This window comes from Poecilia reticulata, linkage group LG19, assembly GCF_000633615.1.
Source record: "Poecilia reticulata strain Guanapo linkage group LG19, Guppy_female_1.0+MT, whole genome shotgun sequence".
NCBI lineage: Eukaryota > Metazoa > Chordata > Actinopteri > Cyprinodontiformes > Poeciliidae > Poecilia > Poecilia reticulata.
Window position 1 is genome coordinate 20625500 of NC_024349.1, and position 22284 is coordinate 20647783.

Genomic DNA, 22284 nt, shown 5'->3' on the forward strand with positions numbered 1-22284 from the left:
GCATGCGCGTATTTTGCCGCCCGGGCGGTATAAAGCGGCGAGGAGACACTGGGGGAACTATCTGATGGGGAAACACGAATCGATGTAACACCTGCTCTGAGGACTGAGATTCCCTACCCTTTGTCCATGGTGGAAAAGAACAGTTAGTACGGACTGCTCCTGACTTTAATATATTTATAAATAAAAGCCGTCTTAACTCAAGTTAAAATTATTTAGCTGTAATTCAGTAAAAGTGAGAAATATTTTAAACAAATATCTAACACCTGTAAACTCGGAACACTGCTACCACGAACGATGCAACGCCGGAACAGAAAAGACGTCGGACAAAGCCTTTATACATGCTAAAAGGAAGTAACCGAAAGAGCCCTTTTTATTCAGTAATGTCTGGTTTTCGTTAAACTAAGTGTTAGATCAACTGCGATATGGAAGATATTTCTCAGGAACGTTCTTTAGGTGAGTTACTGTCACTGGCTGCCTAAACGCATAGTGTAGCTAGCTAACCTGGCTTAGCTGCACGCTAACGTTGGTGAGCGCTAAGCTCTACATCTAAAAGAGTATATCTTTTTAAAATTAATATGGAACAAAAATAAACGTTAGTATGATTTTTCTCATATTTTTAAAACCCTTTCGGACGCTGTATTTTGTTACTGATATACTGATCAATCTTATTTATATCCTTTGAAATTGTTTTTCTTTTGTGCAAAGACATTAGAAAAAGTTGCCAATGTCAGAAATTGTATAGTTCTCTATAGGTTGAACATTTTTTTAAAGGACTCATTAATGAAGTTAAAAATACAAAGCCGAGTAGAATTTGTTATTTGGATAAAGCCATCCAAATTTATGGAAAAATAAAGGTTAGAATAATGCATACTGGAAAATGGTATTGATTTTAATGAGAAATCACGTAATTATTAGATTGTTGTAAGCTGCAAAACGAGCCTAAATAATAAGCTTGACAGCGTGCATGAGGGTTTTCTGCAGATATCCTGTGTTTGACTTCACAAACATTACTGTGTACCACACCTATCTACTTTACTCTCATCTATCCAAAGGACATTATTATTACATTTAAATAGATGTTAGGAAGACTTTAATAATTTAATAGCCATTGGATCCCGTTCGTTACTGATTGGGTGGAGATTAGATTCTTTGAAAAAAAGCACAAATTACATTTATGGGCAAGGAGATCAGAGTCCATCAACTAACTGCATCATTGGAGTGGTTTGAGATTATTGTATGGTTCATACTCAACAGATAAATTGGCGCATGATTTCTGCTTGTACGAGCTTAAAAATGAGAGGAATTGCATGCTTGTTCTTAACAAAACATGAAATAAAACCAGTTATCCTTCATGTTAACATAGCATCTGTTTACCTTCAGGCGCGCCTTTTTCTCTCTCCGCTCTGCGTCTCCTGGTGCCACCACTACGGCTGGCCTCTGCAGCGACCTGGCAGACCGTCCAGCAGAAGGTGGTGGCTGACTACGGCATTCTGGAGGAATTTGTTTCTATGGTTACCGACATGATTCCAGAGCTCCTTACCAGTCGGCAGAGGGTCCAGCTCACACTGGGTCTGAGAGCACGGGTAAGGTGTTGTCCAGATTCAAACACTGCCTGTAGTTTTGATGTAATTAACACAGCTAATGTCACAACTGTTATTTAGAAGTAAAAACAAAATGTTTTGTTGTTCTTTGGGGTTTTTTCAGTTGATCTTGGATTTATGTCAGCGGGAAGCTGCTCCTGACTGCAAGCTTGTTGAACTGCATTTGAACAGGATGGAAATGCTCATCAGATCATGGCTTGAAGAGGTGACTGAAACTCCTCTGACATCATACTTTTGTTGAGCAACCTACATGTTCCTTGCAGTCAACTGAAACGTCCCGTCACAAATCAGGCACAGGTGTTGAAGTCCAACCACCAATAACGCATCCTTGATCCACCTTGGGAGTTAGTTGTTAAACTGCATTCTGCAAGGGCTTTTTGTCTCGATATTTAGTCTTTAATTTCTTAATCTACATAGCTCCTTTTCACTGCTTGAATGTTTATCAGTGGCTTATCTTACAGGCCGATGGTCCAAATTCAGAGGTGTCCCACTTGGACTTTGTGGCTCTGGTTAAGAAGCTACTGGGAAGCCCTGATGAGAGAGAACTCTTCTTTCAGGTTAGGCTTGCTGATCCGCTTTTAGTTTGCTGTAATCCTTATCATTTACCGCCTAATTCTAGGGCTGAGATAGTTTATTAAATAACACATCAGGCTCTCAATATCCAGGATTCTGCTTAAAAATAACATCTGCCAACAGCCAAGCCACCTATAGAACCATTTTTAATTATTAGTCAGGGAAAAATCTTGATTATTTTTTTTGTCTGTATTTATTTATTTATAAATAAAATATACTTTCTACTTCCCAGCGGGATTTCCGTGAAGATTTTGGTGCAAAATATGACAAAGCTGTCGATGACCTGATGTGGTTGTTTTTGTCTAGACTTGAAAACATCCTTCCTATTCAAACTTTCCATCAGGTACATGAATAAATCCCAGCTTCTGTCTTCTCTTTAAATTAGCAGACGTTAAATCGTCCTTACCATTTTCTATATACAGGTCGCATCTGTGTTTGGGGAGGTTTCATGCGTCTTGGCAGAATACGTGCAGTCTGTGTCTCAGTGTGACGAGCTTAAAAACCTTCTTCAACATCACAAAGACCTCCGTCAGCTGGATCACAAAGGTAAGTTACAGTAATCAGAGAACTGTGTGACTGACTTGGAAAACCTGGTGAGAGTAAAAATTTTGCTTTTTCAATCAATTTAAAATTCACACAAAGCAGTATAGTTTTACAAATGTTTCCAAGTGGCAAAAAAAAAGTTACTTTCTAAAGACGTCAAGGGTTAAAAGTTGACTACAATCTGGTTAGTCTTGTTGCGTCGAGCACTTTATACGTCAAGAAATAAACACTTCACATGCAGGCCCCTTGCACATAGGAAGCGATATGCAGCACGCGTACCACTGCATTAGGGCTCCCAGCTGTGGAGAAGGATGCGCACCTCCAAGTTGTACCCAGGGTTGGCTATGTTGGTTGCTTAGAGACTGAAAAAAGTTGGCTGCTTTTAAAGTTGCAAAAATGTAGCCCTCAAATTTTGGCTACTCAACTATTTTGAGTTACGACTAACTCAAAATAGTAAGTAGTAAACAGTATAGTTGGAACTAGTAATTTGCGCATCTGATTGAACAAATCCGGAGATTTCCAAACTGGAAGTGAGTACTGACATACTACTAAAAGAGCTTTAAAAGAGCAACTCATTTCAACCGCAAGCCAAGACACTTACTGTCTGGTTTTTAATCATCTGTAAGTTGGAATAATCAAAATTTCTGGAAATAAAAGCTTGAAATAATGTACTGTTTTAATGAATTTGTACAATATGAGTTTGACTTTCTTGCTAGCTTATATAAAATGTATCGTAAGCCACTTTAGTCTTATGTAAGAAATGATCTTTTTCTTCTCTTTTACAGATATTTCTCTTGATGGTTCCTGCATCATCTCTGCCCTCAAACTTCCTTCTCTAAAGTCAAGCAAGACATCTGAAAGTCAAACAGAAGTCAATATTTTGGGCTGTGTCCCATCATGCTCATCACCTATGGAAGAAGACTCTTCACCATTGCTTGAAGTATCCCAGATAAAATCTCATTCTGCTTCAGGACCTTTAACTGTTGACGTGACTAATTTGGAGAATGGAACACAGCTTTCCAAGAATGAAAATCAAACTGAGAAAAATGTGGGTGACGTCTTTGAAGGTCAAGAGAAGGCTGCGTCTCGCGTCGCGAAGAAGCGTAAAGTTCCTGGGAAAAAACTTGAGAAACCAGCGTTCACAGTTTCTCGACCTGTGAGGGCTAACAGGGGAATGTTGATGAAGAAAATTCTTGAGAAGGAGAAAAAGGAGCTACGGGATAAAACCCCACCAGCCAAAAACCCTGCTTCCAGGAAAACCAGACAATCCAGCAAGACTCCCGCTTCAGTGACTAATAAGGAAGAGTCTGCTCGCTCCAGCAAATTGTCTTCGCATAAGCCTCCTGCAGCCACATGCAGTGAGGATGACTCCTGGTCTTACTACTCGGAGAAGTCTTGCCAAGACGATCTCAGTAATGCAGATTCCTGGTCTTACTACTCAGATGACAATGGTTCATTTGCAACACCTGCCAGCAGTCCCGCTGAAAGTGATTCATTTTCCAGCTGCTCTAATGCGGACACTCCTGAAAATAAGTTCACTCCGTCCCCAAAAGCAAAACGGTCCAATACGAAAGCCAGCACACCAAAAAAGACTCGGAATTTCTTGTGTTTTATTTGCAAAGAGCAGGTGAGCAAAAAGCTGCGAGCTCACATAAAAAGCCACTTTCCCAACAAAGACTACGCCTGCCCCCAGTGTGGCACCAAGTATAAACTCCTCTCTTCGCTTGAGAGACACTTGAAAAAGACCTGCTTCGAGTACCACCTCAAGAACGTAGATCCCACCAAGCCGGAGGAAACCCAGAACCTCTCCAAGTGCGACAAATGCGGAGATGCATTTCAGTACAAGATTTCCTTACAAAAGCACCTGCTCACACACCATGAGCTGTACTGCAGCGTGTGCCGGACGGTGCTGCGAGACGCGGAAACGTTGGCCCGCCACAAAACCGCACACACGCCGTTTCAGTGCACCCGATGTGACCAGACCTTCACCGTTTTTAAGCACTTGGTTAGGCATTTCGAAAACACCCACGGAATTAGCAAACCCTTCAAATGCAATCACTGTCCAAAGATTTCACCCAAGCTCAATGCTTTAATCAGACACGAATGGCAGCACACAGGTCATCTGCCCTTTCAGTGTGGTCAGTGCAGTTTAAAGTTCAAGTCATTCTCATATCTTTTGTCCCATGAAAAGGTGCACAAAGGGGAGAAACCCTGCCTGTGCTCGGAATGTGGAAAGACTTTTGCCCACAGATCCAACCTGTACCGCCACATTAGACTCATCCACAGTGCTTCTAGAAATGAGAAGAATTATTCTTGTTCCCAGTGCGAGAAGATCTTTAAAGAAAAGGCCGCCCTAATAAGACATCAGAGGACCAAGCACCTCCAGCAACTGTTCCGCAGGGAGTGCCCCTACTGTAGTAAGATGGTCGCTCCGTCAACATTGGCAAGGCATAAAATGATGCACATGGGACAGAGCCCCTTCAAATGCACCACCCCTGATTGCGAGAGTGCCTACAGAACTGCTTCAGAGCTGAAGAGACACGTGCTTTTACACCACACCACTGAGCGACCTCACAAATGTGACGTCTGTGGAAAGGGCTTTGTACGACTCGGCGATCTCAACCTGCACGCAAAAATCCACACTAAAGAAAGACCGTTTGTTTGCCACATCTGCGGAAAGGCTTTCCTCAAGTCCTACAGCATGTTTAGACATAAAAGGCTTCTACACTCATCTGTGCCAGATTAGAGTAAAATTGTAGAAACGCTTAAATGAAAGCAGTGAAAATGTCATGAAGCAAATGCAAATGTTAAGAAAATGTGTGTACCCAACAACAGGTGTACCGTTGTCAGATGGATCATAATGTTTTGGAGATGAACCTTTTGTAGTACTACATACGAGGCTCTGGAGTAATTAGTACTGGACCAATGACTGGCAATATTTTGTTACACAAACTGGTGTTAGATGGTGAAACTCCTTTTTGGCAGGTTGATGAGGATTGGAACTGATTCTGCTCTCTAAGGAGATTCCAATTGGTATTGAAATTTCTTGACACTCCTTTGCTGAGAAATAATCAATAATTGTACAAGAAATTGTCAGTGGTATGTCAATTTTGACTTCCTGCTTGGCTGATATATGAAAGAGGATTGGTACAAACATCTTACAAATGTCACCTTTGGTTTAAGGTCTGTAACAATTTCTAGCAAAGGGGTTTGAACTTCATTCTTAAGGGTGAAATGCCATTTAAAAAGAGACCCTTTACCGTATTTTCTGACATTAGCCAATTGAGCCAAAGATTTTCTGCTTTTAGGATTACCCAAGTTATCTGGCCATGCGATTGACATAGGGAGAGGTGTGGATGTGTTTTGAGGGACACCTTAAATCGATGTCAGACAAATTGTGCGCACCCAGTCATTTGGGTTCTTTTTTCTAAAGCAAAATATCTTGATCAGTATTGTATTTGTGACCATTAGAACAGAATATATATTTTCATTTCAGTGTAATTACAAAATGCACCCAAGAATGTAATATATGCAATCTCAAACATAAAATTGGAATTTTTTGGCCAAAAAGTCAGATTTGCTTTGAAGACATGTTCTCCATGGAAATATTATGATGTTACTTTTGTATTAATGCTACATTTTTAAATTGTGGCCCAAAACTTTTAAGATTCCATTTCATTGTTTTTTCTCCTGGTTTTGGATGGTTGTGAGACTGAAAAGAATTTCTGTCTTGAGTTAAATGTGCTGTGTTAAAAAATAAAACTTCAGTGTGAATTCAAGAAAATGTTAAGAGGGAATACAATCAAAGAAGTGAATACATGTTGGTTTATGCATATGCATCTTTTTATTTGTTTTTATTTGATTTTTGTAGCTTATTTTTCTCAGTTCAGTTGTGTATATTTCACATATGTTTTAAAAGTCTTGAAATAGTATGAACATATTTTTTATTTTACATCTCTGCATTTATTTTAACAAGGGTGGTAAACTTTTGAGATTTACTGTAACTTAAACCTTATGGATCGTTAAGGCATGAAACGGCCCCAATACATGAGGAATAAATCAGTTGTCAATATTTGAGATAGTTTGGCAAATAATAGTGGTTTCCACTGAGCTGAAACATCTAGAAGATTAATAATTACACTATAGTTATTCAGCATAACCGAGCTTTGAGTAATTTAAGAGCGATTATTCCTACATATAACACATTTGATTATCTTCAAATTGGTGTTGCAACAGGTCGTCAAAAGCGGAACGAAACAGAGTTAGCTAACTGGAGTCCGGACTGTTGTTTCAGACGGAACGCAGAGCAACCGTTGACGCAGAAAAAGCGCCTGAAAGACTGGTATTGAACAAAGCCGCTGTTAAAGGAATCTCTTTGACTGTGGTCGAGTCCCGGATAGTAGTTGTTCTCATTGTAATGTTAATACAGTGACTGTCTAAGATGGAAGGAGGAAGTTCCGAGTTACCCGGTAAGTAAAAACACCAACTGGCAGATTTGTTTAGCTAGGCCGCAGCGCGCGCGCGGGAATAGCATCCTAATAATATGTTGAAACTGACGGTTTTTGTCATAGTGTCCATATTATTTTATTTAAATCGGACTAACGATTTTCTTAAACGCCACAAGGGGTGCTTATTTACAAGCCTTGCGGGTCAGGTAGATATAGCTGATGCTAAAGGTGCTCTGCCACAGTGCCAACCTAGCTAGCTGAGAAGCATTAGAGCTAACTCAGTTAATGCTATGCTAGAGTTAGCTTCTGAAATGACTCCGGTGGGTTTTACAGTTCACTCTAATATTTCTTAAACGTTTCCTACATGATGTGCTTATATTATTTATTTAAACTGAATATAAATCCTTTACGATACATTTACACATTTGATCAAGTCCGGAAAAAGCAAATAAAACCAGGAAGATCCGACATAACCGGAGTTTGGCCCTGAATTTTTTTTTTCCTCCTTTTGTGAAGAGCAAGCTTTAAACTTTCAAAGACGTTTACTTTAAATGTTCAGGTAAAGTAAATGTCTTTGTGTAATATTCTAAAGAGTTCTGTCAAGTCAAATGTTTTCATCTGAAAGACCGTTAAAAACATTTCAATAACACAATAATGTTTAGCTAAAACACAAGAGGTGTGCAACATTTAAACAGCTGCCCTTGTGGGGCTAATTTGTGTTCCCTAAAACACACGAAAGGTTGTCACCAAATCACAACTTAAATTTTATGTTATTTTTTACTAAAAAGAAAACGAATTGCCGTTTTATCCCATTTGAATGGCGAAAATAAATGTAGATCAGGTGATTTGTAAGAATCCTTGTATCCAGCCATTATTAACCTTCACAGCTACGTCTGAGAATATTGAAAGAATCCTACTATTTTTCCAATCAATTCTTAAAATCTAAAAATATTCTATGCAGACTTTGCCTGGGCCAGATAAGCATGTATTTGCATGTCAAATCACTTTACTTTATGAAGATTAGGTCTACTTGTAGAACACAAACGCAGCAGCTCATTTTAAAAGTTTCACAACATAGATAAAGTAAAACTGAAGTGTATGGAGGGGTTCAATCACCACTACACACACAAGAGCGCTGTGGGAGTCAATAAATCATAAAATCTTTCTGTACTTTATTACACTGGCCACCTAACATCCTTCTCCAGCACTGTCTCAGTGGGCTCTCGAGTAATAGAGTAATAAACCACTTTTGAATCAAGTGTTTAGCCTTGATCAGCCATCACCACATGTATCCATGGTTTTGGATTTTTTTAAGCTTGTTTATAAGTATGAGTAAAGTTTTTCTTTTCTTGAGGGTAGGGCAGAAATTTGACACAGGCATGGACCAGTTACCAAATTAAGAAATGCGGTAGGAGGGACTTCCAATTGCATTGTTGTTCCCGCCTTCTCATAGAACCAAGTACATAGAAACAAGCTTCTATGTATTTTCAGGGCATTTACATGGCTTAATGGTCTATTACATTGACTTGAAAAACATTTACTTGTCTTCAATCACTGTTTTGTAGAATCTAAGCTTTACAATGATCCCTAGCTACAGCTGACACCCGATATTTGCATACAATGAGTAGAAACACATGTACACCTATTTTTTTCTCACTGTCTGAAGTTAAATCAGACCTTACTTTTCCTGTTTTAGCTGAGTTAGAATGACCAAATTTATTTCTATTTGCTAAATGAAGGTAACCTAGCAAGAACATTTTTTTGAGATTTTTTTTTTTTTGTAACTTGCTTTGAATTCAGAAGTTTCTGTGAGTTTGAGTAGCATCATCGATAACTGTCTTTTAAACTGTATGACATGGGTCAAACATTTTGTATGCGTCTTTTTATTCAGTGTATATTAGAGATGTACCAATCAAGTTTTTTCCTGCCGATTCCGATCACCCATGAGGGCCGATACCAATCACATAATTATTATTTTTTTTTAATCATAAGCAGTACTGGTTACATTATGTGGAAAAAGGAACCATGAATTCACCTTAATTTAGACAACTTAGAAACTTGTTTTTAATAACTTTTTCCAAGAAAAAAACAAAACGGGCATTGTGCAAATTGTACTGCTATCGGTAATACTATCTTCAAGCGACTGAAAACATATGAAGGCTCTGAAGAGGTATGCAATTTATTTATTTTTTTAGTTAATTCTGCAGCTTTAAACAGAGGTTCGGTGTGAGAGTCACTACCAGGTGGAGCAGAAGCKSCGCTCCGTCTGTGAAATATTACTACCTGTAGCGCGTAGCAGCGGTTCAACAACGAGAGCAGAACCAGCGTCTTACATCGCAGCTCGAAGACKTAAATAATTTTGCGGGTTATTTGTTTAGCTTTCTGACCGTCATGCTAATCCGGGTGAGTGTTTGTAGCTGTGCGCTGCTTTATCTGCTATCTGATCCTCCATGTCTTTTTAACTGCAGTGAACCTCGATGTAGCCAAACTCCGTCAAGTATGGCATTGTTTTTATGCCATATTAGATTTGTCGTGTTGATACATTTTGACGTGCTTCACCCCACATGCTTCAATTTTCCGCCGCAACACGCAAACTTCCCCATTCAATAGTTCCCATTCAATAGTTCCACATCGCTTAGGATTTGTTGCTGCGCGTTTGCGCAGAGTGAAGGAAAGAGGAGACAAGCTGCACAGGCAGGCTGAGAAATGAGATCCAGGTGATCGGTTTGTGTGATCCGCAACAAGAGACCGTGATCGGCGATCACCGATCATACACTTTTTCACGGAAGTCGGACGATTATGATCGGTGGCCGATTGATCGGCACACCTCTACTGTATGTAAATATCTGGAATGAAGACCCACTGGCCTATTTTTAAGAACATGCCTAGTATAAAAAGGGGTAGCTATTTATTTTGATAACAAAAACTACGCCTAGACTCTTAAATCGCTTGTCTTGGTGCCATGTGATTGACTGATTCACTCTTTTTCTTGACCAGTAATTCAACCTTTTGGGAGCAGTAGATGAGGCTGAGCAGATATGTTGATATTCTATGAAGGATTATATTATAAATAATTTCTTAGTCTTTCACTAATCTGTTTTTGGGGAAGGCCAAGTGTAAGACATGCAGCTATCGAAAAAATGATGGGAGCTGGAGAAAATCCCACAAAAACAGCAGTCCATTGTTAGTACTGTAATGTTTGAAGTCCAAAGAAAGTGTGAACACTCTGATCACTAGTGGAAAATATAAATATATTCTTTCAAATCCAGGACAAGCAATGACTACTTTTATTTTATAAGTCCTATTCAGAAATGGAACAAGTAGCCAGTTTATTTCACTATCAGTCATTCTCGCTGCACCCATGGAACCAAATAGATCATATTCATTAGAATCTCATCACAGTGAAGTAACATGCTATGAAACAGAGAAATCTTACACTCAGAGTGCAGACAGTCTAAAATCATCCTCCAGAGGATAATGTCAAAGGCATAGAACTGCCTGGAGCAGCAAGCAAAGAGTTTAACCTTCAGAGCAGTAACGAGACATCACTTGTCCGAGGCTGAACGGGAAATCCCAAGGACAGGTCTAGAATCATCTGCTGGGGTATATTCATGCAGACAAAATGTTTGAGTTTCAAAAAAAAAAAAAAAATTTTGCAAAGCAAGATGTTTCACTTTTATGTTTCATCCCAGACTTACTCTAAAAACGTACACCTTCTTCAAGCAATTACTGTGTTTCCTTGTTTTGCAGGTCCCACTCTTCCCCTCTCAGCCCTGCGCCTCCTGGTTTCCCCCATCCGCCTGGTGTCTGCTGCGATCTGGCACACAGTGGAGCAGAAGATTGTGTCCGACTATGGCCTGCTGGAGGAGTTTGTGTTCATGGTCACGGAGATTGTTCCTCAGCTTCTTTCTACAAGGCAGCGAGCCGAACTCATTCTGGGCCTCAGAGCACGAGTGAGTCGGGTTTTGTTTGCTAACATTGATTTCTGATTGGAGTTTTTACATTAATCAAGACCTGAAGGAGTCCAGGTCTTGTTGGGGAGTACTAATCAGTATAGTGCCACAAGAGGCTTATCTCAACAGTAAGGGTGCATTGTGTTTTGTTTAGAAAGCAGTTTTTTCTGTCACCAAAATAAACGTAATGATATATTGACAACACAACTGCACTTTTCGAATTAGTGTCTCAAAGATGGATACACAGCACTCTTAATGTTAATCATCAAACCGCTGTTTTGTAAAGGGATCAGCTCTAAAGCAAATGCAAACAAAGCAGAAGGGGCATCTGAGCAGCTTTGTAAACAATTTTTATCTTAGTACTGATTTATTTATTTTTGGCTTTTTAAATTGCAGCTGATCCTGGAACTGTGTCGTTCAGATGAGACTGCCGACCTGCAGATTATTCAGCCACACCTCGACCGAATGCAGAGCCTCAGGTCTCTGTGGAAAATGGAGGTAAACTCTCTTACCTCTGTTGCATGATGGGTTTGTTGTTTCTGGTGAATGTAGTTATTTTGCTTGTCATTTACTATCAATTTGCAAAACCAATTGATTCTGCTTCTGCCTACAGTCAGCAGAAGTGTCTGATTCTCATTTCATGGGCCTTGTTCAAAATTTGCTCAGAGATCCAGATGAAAGAATGACCTTTTTCCAGGTAAGCTAACGTAGACAAACAGCTCTCTATCTTCAGCTCTTGTTAAGTTGTTGGTGGTCACCCACCATATTTACTGGATTTGTTGGTGTTTCAGGATGTTTTCCCTGGAGACTTTGGGCCCACATACGACAAAGCTATCCAGACTCTGATGTGGCTGTTTCTGTCCAGACTTGAAAAGCTCCTTCCTGCTCAAAGTCTCCAGCAGGTATACACATAATCTCAAGAGGAAAACATCTTGGCTTTTTGTTTTACTTAAAAAATGTATTTGAATAGAATATAATTTTAAAAACATTTCATTTTTGTTTTTTTATCAGGTTGTTTCACTGATGAGTGACACCACCTCTTTTCTGAATGAATCCATGGAGACTTTAGTTCAACCTGAAGATCTAAAAGTATTGTTGGACACACAGAAAAATCTCACCCACCTTGAAGATATTGGTAAGGAGATCTTTCTCTGATATACAGGTTCATTGCCATTTAGCAGTTCTGTCAGGAAATTATCTGTATGTTCTACCTGAACTGATCTATTGTGTTTTCTTTCAGAGTCTTATGTTGTCGACAGCGGCATCTTATCAGCCCTTTGTCTTCCTCCTGTGGAAAGAGTCGTGATTGTCAACGAGCAGCCAGGAACCGACGCAGAGAGTAGCCTCGTGTACACAGTCTGTTCAGAGATGGAGGTGGAATCTGAGAACAAAGAAGTGTATGTCGAAGTACCTGGGAGCACAGCAGAGTGTGCAGAGCCACAGTGGTTTGGCATCAGTGGAGAGGTGAAGGCTGAAATAGACAGTGTTGTGGTCTCGGATCCCACCGAAGGCGCTGAGGCCAGCGAGGGGGAAATGGTAGATGACCTGCACGATGACCATGCTGGGACTCTGATCATTGGGGAGGATGGCCAAGTGACACTGCTAGATGGCGTGGAGAAGAAGCCAAACAGACGTGGGCGGAGAAAGAAATGCCCAGATGACGACGATAAAGATTATGAAGTGGAAAGTAAAGCAAGGGGCTTTAAGGAAGACTTTGATGCAGACCCCTTGTGGGAAAGACCAGTGAGAAAGAATCGAGGACTTAAGATGAAACGGTACCTGTCGCAGTGGAGAAAATCAGGCAAGACTTTGGGCGGTACCACAGTTTCCCAAAGTTCAGCAAAAAACGACTTGGATGAGAGAACGTGCAAGGTGTGTGGCAAAGTGGTGACCCAGGCCAAGTTCCTGCAGAGACATATGAATCAGCACACAGAGGAGCTGCCCATTGCTTGTTCCGTGTGCAAAAAGTTTTATAAGAGTTTACGCTTCCTGCAGCAGCACAAATGTACTACTTCAACTAAAGTAAAACCTGATAAAGATACTCAAGGGCAAGAAACCACATCAGATGCTGGTGAACAGTCTTCCAGTGGGGTCATTTGTGAGGCATTTATTGACGATCATCCTCCAGACAGCGCCGCCCAACATCCTGACTATATCATGTCGGAGAAGTCCTCCGGGGAATTAGGAGAAAGAAGCCCAGACGGAAGTAAGAGTGGCCTCGAAGGTCCGTTCTACTGTCCTCACTGCAGTGTCGAGTTCAAATGCAGACAAACGTTTAGGTTCCACATGAGGAACATTTGCTACACTGAGCAGCAAGTGGATCCCGAGAACCCAGATGATGTGAAACACTGTTTCAGATGTGACGAATGTGACAAGGCTTTTAAGTACAAGTCAACGTTAGATTCCCACAAGCAGACCCACAACCCACTCTACTGCGAGGTCTGCATGAAACTAGTACGTGACTCAGAGGCTCTGGCCATGCACAAAGAATCCCACACGCCGTTCCAGTGTAATCGGTGTGAAGAGCACTTCCCCGTATTCAAGGCCCTTCATAAGCATTACATCGATGCCCACAACCCCACTGAGCCTTTCACTTGTCCGTACTGTGACACCACCTTTTCCAGTTTGAAGCGTTTCATCAGACACGAGTGGAAACACACCGGTTACCAGCCTTTCCAGTGCACTCACTGTGCTAAAAGGTTCCGCTCATACTCTGATCTTGTGGAGCACCAGAAAAAGCACACAAAGGCGTATCCGTATCTTTGCTGGGAGTGCGGCAAGAAGTTCAGGCACGGCGTCACGCTGACGAGGCACGTGGAGCGCGTGCATCACGCCGGAGAACGCGTAGAAGAAATACCTACCACGATCTTCCCTTGTACTCAATGTGATAAGACCTTCACATCTAGAAGGTGCCTTCTAAAACATGATAACTTCCACCACAAAGGGATGCGCTTCCCATGTGAGCACTGCGGAAAGGGATTCTTTGGGAAGGACGCGTTGGTGAGGCACACTTTGATCCACACCGGCGAAAGGCCTTTCAAGTGCGATGACTGTGAGAAGTCTTTTAGATCCGCAGCAGAACTAAAGATTCACAGGCGGTACCATACTGGAGAAAGACCGTTCAAGTGCACCATATGTGAAAAGGGTTTTGTCCAATCCTGTTTTCTTACTTTGCACATGCGAACACATACAGGAGAGAGACCATACGTATGCGCAGTTTGTAACAAGGGTTTTTCAAGTTTGCATGGCCTCAAACGACACAGGAGACTTGTCCATTCCTAGTTTCTATCAACATTATATTAATCTTAATGCGGACTTTAACTATAAGTTTACTATGTCCCTTATGAAGGAGGTTAGTTTAGCTTCAGCTTTGTGCCAGAAAATAAAAACGGATTGCTTATGATTATAAATCTCACTTTGGCTGTCTGGGTGCTGGTTAGCTATGGAGACTTGAAACCAAGTTTTCCTCTTTTGTGACATTGTCCATATATTACGTGGCTGCCACAGGCCTGCGTTGGCAGAAATGTATAGTACTGAATTATAAAAATGTATCTTTGTATTTTTTACAGACATGTTTGCTGTAGTTCTGCATATAATTTGTATGTATGTGATTTAAAATTTAATTACCTTTAGAAATTTGGTTTTTCTTAAATAAAAATTCTTAGTGTCACTTGCTATGAGTGATGTGATTTGGTGTGGTAATCTTTTTTTTTTTTTTTAATAGTATTTACCTAAAATTTCAGAAGAAATGCTTAACTTCATTTTAGTTGGTAGGGAACATACCTTTATTAGCAGTGTAGCTTTTTTAATACAAATTTCAGCACCCTCTATTGAAAATGGCTGTCTTGACAGATAAGTAAGATGGTGTTTTAATTCATGGTGTTATTGACTGAAAAAGGAGTGTTTGTGAGATGTAAAGAAGTGGTAATAAAAAAAAAAAAGAAAAAGTGCCACCCCAGATGGGACTCGAACCCACAATCCCTGGCTTAGGAGGCCAGTGCCTTATCCATTAGGCCACTGGGGCTTTTGCGGCATCGTTGGCAGGTAACATATCAGCCTTTTGTGCGCACTTTTTATGTGTATTTTTGTACACGATTTCCTAACTGAGATACAATGTCCGCCGACACCCTAGTGGTTATTTACCTTAGGCTTGCTTTACTCCCGAATAAAAACTATCTTTGAAAAAAAGAAAAATACAGATTTTAAGTTAATTTACTTAATTGGGTATAGAATTGTAATTTATCTGCCCTGGAATTGTTGAAAGGCGTCTACATTTAACTCAAACTATTTGATGATGACGTTATGTTGACAAAAGCATTTACGACATCCACTGGAGACAAGTGAATTCCCTCCGATCCTGACAGCGAGAGACAGCCCCGGTTTTGTTTTTTTTCTTCTTCGCTCTGTCCAGCAAAAGCCCGACTCTGGTGGAGGAATGGTAGCCAGTTAGCTAACGGACAAAAACTGTTGGGTTTTTACTCGTTTAACATCGCTGGTTACTTTGTTATAACGATGAATTTACTACCGTCCAATCCACATGGAAATGGGCTTCTTTATGCTGGATTTAACCAGGATCACGGTAAGAATCATAGTCTTAATGATCATTGTTATTTTCCCCCCTGTCTAATAAAATTGAGAAACGTCGTAGATTCACAATTCGTTGCCTGCTAGTTGTCTCGGTGTGACACGTCAGTCATTGTTTCTTAAATTCCGCATTCATTTTTTACATTAACAAATATTTTCTAAAAGCGCTGCGTTACCTTTGAACTGCCAGGTTAAATTACCGACAGAGTTAACATTAGCATTAGCTCGTACATTTGAATTTACCCAACTAAAATTGTAGCTGTCACTTTAGTTTATTGCTTACAAATATTCTGACTGGCAAAATAATGACTCGGGAACCCAGCAATAGAAAATATAGATAAACACAAGGTGGGAAAAGAGGGTTATGTGTAATGGGTGTTGTATGCTAACTTAGCATTAATGCTACTGCTAGCAGAAAATCCTTCGAACATAGCGGCTATCCGCTAAAAGCAGCTATGTCAACACTACTAAGGTTAGCTCAGGGCTGTTCTGAATTCCCACAAGTAATTTATTTCCACAATACTTTATCGTTAGTACTTTCCAGAATAAGTTGCCGTATAAGACATGATTTAGCCACGTATTTTCCCCCAAGTTCTTCATAAAGACACTGTAGGGGCCATGAAGTGTCTTTAAATGTATTCTTTTATACCTCGGCTACCCTTTTTGTTAAGCCGAGGTATAAAACTTTGACATAAATGAACCCAGAACGGACCAGTGGAAACTCTACCACGAAGTGCTAGTTCTCTATAAATAACAGTGGAGGTTAATGGTTTGTTTCAGTCTGTGGTCAGTGGTTCTATCTTCAACATTTATTTTTCTACTTCCTGTTACCTTGACTATGTGGGAATGATTATAAAATATATACACACATATATATATGGAGAGAATTTGGTTGTATTTGTTGGGTCTTTGTGTTCTTGTCCAGGATGCTTTGCTTGTGGAATGGAGAATGGATTTCGTGTCTACAACACAGATCCTCTCAAAGAAAAGGAAAAGCAAGGTAACCGGACGATATCATGTCAATGAGTATAAGATAAGTGCAAAATCTTTTTTTGTTTTGCTCACTCTTGGAAATGTACCACACTTTTTCTGGAATGTAACGCCTTAAATTTGAGTAAGCGAGGCATATAATTTAGAATGCTAATTTGTACGGTTTCCTAAAAAGCATTCTGTCTCTCCTTTGTCTGAATTTAAGTCACACAGCAGTGCAGGACAATTTGTGTCACGCTCTCTTGTACGCACAGATCTGTTACAGAGATTGGAAATATTTCATATGTTTGTATTTCAGAGTTCCTAGAGGGAGGCGTTGGCCATGTGGAGATGCTGTTTAGGTGTAACTACCTGGCGCTGGTGGGAGGAGGGAAGAAACCCAAGTACCCAACTAATAAAGGTATGTTTGCCACATTTCTACTGAAAAAAAAAATGAAGATGAGAAAATGTCTGCAGGTTTCCTTTGCAGAAGTATTCATAAAGCTTAAAATGCAGTTTGCCTTTGCGGTGTGGAACCACAAACCTCAATAACTTTCAGTGGCATTTTATGTGAGTGAGCAGCAAACTCTGGAGCTTTCTTAGTCTTCTTAGTTTATCTTTAAAATTCCCACAAAATTAATTTTAAGTATTATAATTTCTTGTTTCAGTCTTCATATTAAGGATTCCAGCAGTTTATTTCCATCCCTATTTCTTGTCTGCAGATCTACAAGGTGGAGTTGATTGAAGAAGCTCTTCTTAGTTTTTGCAGCACTCCATCTTGTACTTTTTTGTTCTTTTTGGGAAAAACTTGAAGTTTTCACAGTAGTTGTGTTTTAATGTTACAATATTAGCTTTCTGCTTAGTTTTTAATCTATAGTGAAGTCATAAAACATAATGGAAGAAACTTTTTGACAGATTTTGTTGTTGGGGGCTGGGGGGCATAAGATTAGTCGGATGAATCATGATGCATCGATTATTGAAATAATCGTCAAGTAATTAGCAAGCATTTAATAGTTGACTGGAGTGCGCAGACTTAAAGAAAAGGCCAGATGCTGAAAGACCAACACAGTCTGAACCGCAAGTGAGCCAAGACTTTACAAAAAAACATAATTGCATTTGAAATTAAAAAAAAAAAAACGACACAAAAAAAACTTTTTTGTCTGTAAATATATTTTACCCAGAACTCCTTGAGTGGCAGTTTTAGCTTCACTCAGATGAAATTTTGTAAAAAAAAAAAAAAAAAAAAAATCTCCTATTAGGCACCTTTTGCTGTCCAATTATTAATCGGTTAAAAGACAAAAAAAATCAACAGATCAGCCCTATAATATTGCTGTTAAGTCAAACAGAAATAACTTTGTTTGCAGACGTAGATTTAAAAGAATTTATTAAAATCTGATTACTGATTAATAGTCAATCACTAAAATAATCGTTAAGTTGTAACCGTCATCTTTTTACTGAAAACCTCCTGCAAAACTATTTAAAAAAAAAAAAAAAAAGCTCCTGGAATCTCAGGGGACGAAGTGACCAAGCATGTTATTCCCATCCTGGAATACAGGAAGCGTGTTCAGCCTTCCTGAGCTACAACTTGGATACCGTATTTTAATTTCCCTTCACGTTGTGTTGCGACGCTCTTGATTCGTGTGATTGGTTGACGTTCTAGTGATGATCTGGGACGACCTGAAGAAGAAGACGGTGATCGAGATCGAGTTCTCCACAGAGGTGAAGGCGGTGAAGCTTCGGCGGGACAGGTACGGACGGACTCCCGCCCGCGGAGGCCTCCATTTTCCCTTCGGAAGCATTCGACTACTGCATCTGGATGTGTGTTTTGTTTTCCTTTCTTTCAGGATTGTGGTAGTCCTTGACTCCATGATCAAAGTGTTCACCTTCACGCACAACCCGCATCAACTGCACGTGTTCGAGACCTGCTACAACCCCAAAGGTCGGTGCCGACGCCCGTCCGGTCCGGACCGTCCGACTCGTTAGTCATCACAGCAGGCGTCTCGTTGTTTCTAAGCCGCCGCCGTCTCGTCCGTTCCAGGTCTCTGTGTGCTGTGTCCCAACAGCAACAACTCCCTGCTGGCGTTCCCGGGAACGCACTCGGGCCACGTGCAGATCGTGGACCTGGCCAACACCGAGAAGCCGCCCGTCGACATCCCCGCCCACGAGGGGGCGCTGTGCTGCATCGCACTCAACCTGCAGGGAACAAGGATAGCCACGGCGTCGGAGAAAGTGCGGAGAGTTTGTTATTTTTTTTGTTGGATGTTGGTTTGGAAGGGGTTGGCGACCTCTGACCTCCCGCGACTTTAATTCCCGTCACGTGTCCGCAGGGGACTCTGATCAGGATCTTCGACACGTCGGCGGGGCAACTCATCCAGGAGCTGCGGCGAGGCTCGCAGACGGCCAACATTTACTGGTGAGGGAAAGAACCTCGGATATTTATCTTTCATTTTTTTAAAAGGAAAAACTCTGATAGGAAATCTGCTTATGTGTTTTTTGTTGTTGTTTTGTTTTATTTGTGGCTCCCAGCATCAACTTCAATCAGGACGCGTCTCTGATCTGCGTGTCCAGCGACCACGGCACCGTACACATCTTCGCTGCGGAAGACCCCAAAAGGAACAAACAGTCGAGGTCTGTGTTCTTATTTCCGCTGAGGCAGGAGGAAGCACGGAGTCTTAACGATTTTCACGTTTTGTTGCATGATGAGCACAAACGTTCATCGATTTCATGTGATTAGATCAGCACAATTGTACAGTTGAAGAAAAACAAAGATGATAGTTTTGGGCAATAAAAAAAAATCTAAATAAAATCAGATTATTATTTTTTTAATGTTATATCTAACTTATTTTAATCCAAATTTCTTCTGAAAGTGGCTTATATTTCAGTCATTCAGTGTAGATGATTGAACTTTTGTTTAATTAGAAGAATATAGTCATAGTTTTATCAGAACTATAATAATTTTATAAGAAAATTTCTTAAAATTATGAGCAAATTGTCATTTTAATGAGAAAAAAATCTTAGCTTAAGTTCATGTAGATCTTTATTCAAAATGGCTGTTTTAACAATCATTTCAAAATCCTCCTAATAATAATTTGATGCTGATGGAAGTCCGTCCTCCAGACCAGTAGGTGGAATCAGGAGCTGTTCTGTAAAAGACTGCATATTTGAAAAAAGCCATAAAGTAAAACACAACTTGCCTTCCTTACTCAGTCTTTCTTCTGAATTTCTCATTAAATCATAAAATACAATAACAGATCTTTACTGACCATCTGGTCCCACATGATTTATTGACTGATTCCCCCTAGTGGTCTGGAGCACGTCTGTTCTGCTGCCTGCTGCACTTCATACTTGCCGATTTCACTATAATCATGGCATTTTCTCTCTTTGCTTCTTCTTCCTGCATTCTTGTTGCATTTTTTCTTGTTTTGTCACATTTTCTGTTTTTATTTGTTTCGTGTTTTGGTGTTTGCATCGCTCACGTGTTTGTAGCTCGGTTTCCCTTGTGTTTCTGCAACTTCCAGCCACCGTAGTCATCGGCTCTAAAACGATGCGGAAGACCTAAGAGTTTGTAGAAAGTTCTGGAAACCGTTTATCGTCTTTTTTTCCAACTTCACAACTAACTAGCTTGTGCTGCTACATAAAACAAAGAAGAAAGAAAAAAACCCATCTTGGTTTGTTCTTTTGTCATGTGACAAAATGTGGAAAATTTCAGAGGAAGTCAATCGGTTTGCAGTAACTCTAAGAACCAGCTGTAACTTCGCCTTTCTCCTCTGCAGTTTGGCATCCGCCAGCTTCCTTCCCAAATACTTCAGCTCCAAGTGGAGCTTCTCCAAGTTCCAGGTGCCGTCGGGCTCCCCCTGCGTGTGTGCCTTCGGAACGGAGCCCAACGCCGTCATAGGTGAGCTAGCAGCAGGACGCCTGTTGGGAGAAGGATGACTCATCGTGTCACACATCTATCAGACTCGGCACCAAAGAAATCACCGACCTAGAAAATCTGCTCCTGCTCACTTCTTCTTCTTCTTCTTATCTCTTTCTCTCTTTCTGCAGCCATTTGTGCTGACGGCAGCTACTACAAGTTTCTGTTTAACCAAAAGGGGGAGTGTTCCAGAGACGTGTACGCTCAGTTCCTGGAGATGACTGACGAGAAAATATGACCCTCGTGACTTCCTGCTGAGCAACACGTTTTTCTTCTGTCCTTTTTGTTTTTGTTTGTTTCTGAGGAATTAGAAGTTCTACTTTGCACTTCATCTTATCTGCAAGAGACTCTGGATCATCAGAGCATCAGATGTAGAGGACAAAGAAAACAACAAAGCACAGATTTGTTTTTTGGAGGATTAGTGGGAGACTTGACGAAATGTGACGTGCGCCGCCTTTACTCCCAAACCAAACCCACGGCGATGAGGGAAAGTTTTTGTTTTTTTCTGAAATACAAACAGTTTTAAGATGTCTTCCGATGGCTATTTTTATTCCCGTCCCGATAGTTAAGACGGCTTGGATAACTAACACCGCCTAACCCCAAACTACAGGGAGAGTGCCTCTGAAACTGAAGAGAGTGTGTGCTCACATATTATCGCAGATAAAAACACACACACGCGCACACACACCAAGTATACCAAGTGTATAACATTATTATGTGTGTGAGGGGATCCCGCTTTTTTTTAGGCATCACCTTAGTGTTCATAGGTTTTTCTTTGCTTGTATATACACCTGACTGAACTAACCACATAGAGCTGTACAGACAGTAGCTTAAAAAAACTAAAAAATTAACCTGTATTTTTATTTTTGTTTTTCACTTTATTTGTTGTGCAATACTCCGTTTATCAGAACGGTTTGTCTTTAGTCTCAAATTTGCGAGAAAAGCTGGAAGATCAATATTTTGAGAGAGAAGTTCTTTCCACAGATTGGGTTCATGAAGTTATTATCCATGTGGCCGAGAAAAAGTTTGCATGTTAAAGTCTTAGTTAAATCGATTTCAATCAGATTTCTTTGTGAGAACCACCTCCAAAAAAAAAAAAAGAAAGAAAGATATTTCTTGAATGCAGTAATGATTTATATTTTGATTCTGCTTTGTGTTGTTGGTCACTTTGCACCTTCCTCACTACACTTGTTTGTTTTTGCCATTTGAGCTGAACCATCAGCAACCTCTGGAGAAGTCTGTCTGCATCCACCACAATGAAACTAGTGACGATCTTTTTTGTTTTGTTTTGTTTCGTTTTAATTGTCATAGCCTTCAGTTGATATGTTGCAAAAACACATTTCATTTTTGTGGCTGCTTCTTGCATCCGAACGTGCGTTTGCAGCGCTCGGAAGACGCAGACCACTAGAGGGGGATGCTGAGTAAACTGAGAACTCAGCCAACCAGTTTCTGATACACTTAATGATTGTAAAATGTGCATTTAAATCTGTGAATAAAATTTAACATTTGCTTTTCCAGATAGGTTTGATGAACTCTTGATGCTTACTTTCGCTGTGAAATTACTACTATGAGGCAGGTAAAGGAAAAGGCCTGAAATAGGCCTATGTTGCCAGTAGGGGGCCCCCAAGAGCTCTTGATGTCTCGCAACTACAATTTATAGCTGCAATATGTAACTTAACATATTTGTTGAAACTGTTGCT

The 22284-nt window shown here is 40.3% G+C and overlaps 3 protein-coding genes and 1 non-coding gene across 4 annotated transcripts; 3 read left to right on the top strand and 1 right to left on the bottom strand.

Moving 5' to 3' along the window:
- Positions 1-79: 79 nt before the first annotated feature.
- On the top strand, positions 80-6664 carry LOC103482094 (zinc finger protein 737-like). Its single transcript, XM_008438021.2, has 7 exons — positions 80-453; positions 1381-1583; positions 1705-1806; positions 2063-2158; positions 2407-2517; positions 2597-2720; positions 3503-6664. The coding sequence occupies exons 1-7, from the start codon at positions 423-425 to the stop codon at positions 5461-5463; spliced, it is 2628 nt and encodes an 875-aa protein (XP_008436243.2). The 5' UTR covers positions 80-422; the 3' UTR covers positions 5464-6664.
- A 312-nt stretch (positions 6665-6976) lies between these two features.
- LOC103482095 (zinc finger protein 271-like) lies at positions 6977-14795 on the top strand. Its single transcript, XM_017310873.1, has 7 exons — positions 6977-7186; positions 10916-11118; positions 11515-11616; positions 11732-11815; positions 11910-12020; positions 12130-12253; positions 12359-14795. Exons 1-7 carry the CDS (start codon positions 7159-7161, stop codon positions 14398-14400), a joined length of 2694 nt encoding a protein of 897 aa, XP_017166362.1. The 5' UTR covers positions 6977-7158; the 3' UTR covers positions 14401-14795.
- Positions 14796-15069: 274 nt separating this feature from the next.
- Positions 15070-15142, bottom strand: trnar-ccu (transfer RNA arginine (anticodon CCU)). Its single transcript has one exon. It is a non-coding gene; the product is annotated as a tRNA-Arg (tRNA).
- A 283-nt stretch (positions 15143-15425) lies between these two features.
- Positions 15426-22105, top strand: wdr45b (WD repeat domain 45B). Its single transcript, XM_008437711.2, has 10 exons — positions 15426-15697; positions 16628-16702; positions 16991-17092; positions 18332-18419; positions 18516-18610; positions 18710-18900; positions 18999-19084; positions 19198-19299; positions 20445-20566; positions 20716-22105. Exons 1-10 carry the CDS (start codon positions 15631-15633, stop codon positions 20820-20822), a joined length of 1035 nt encoding a protein of 344 aa, XP_008435933.1. The 5' UTR covers positions 15426-15630; the 3' UTR covers positions 20823-22105.
- The last annotated feature ends 179 nt before the right edge of the window (positions 22106-22284 follow it).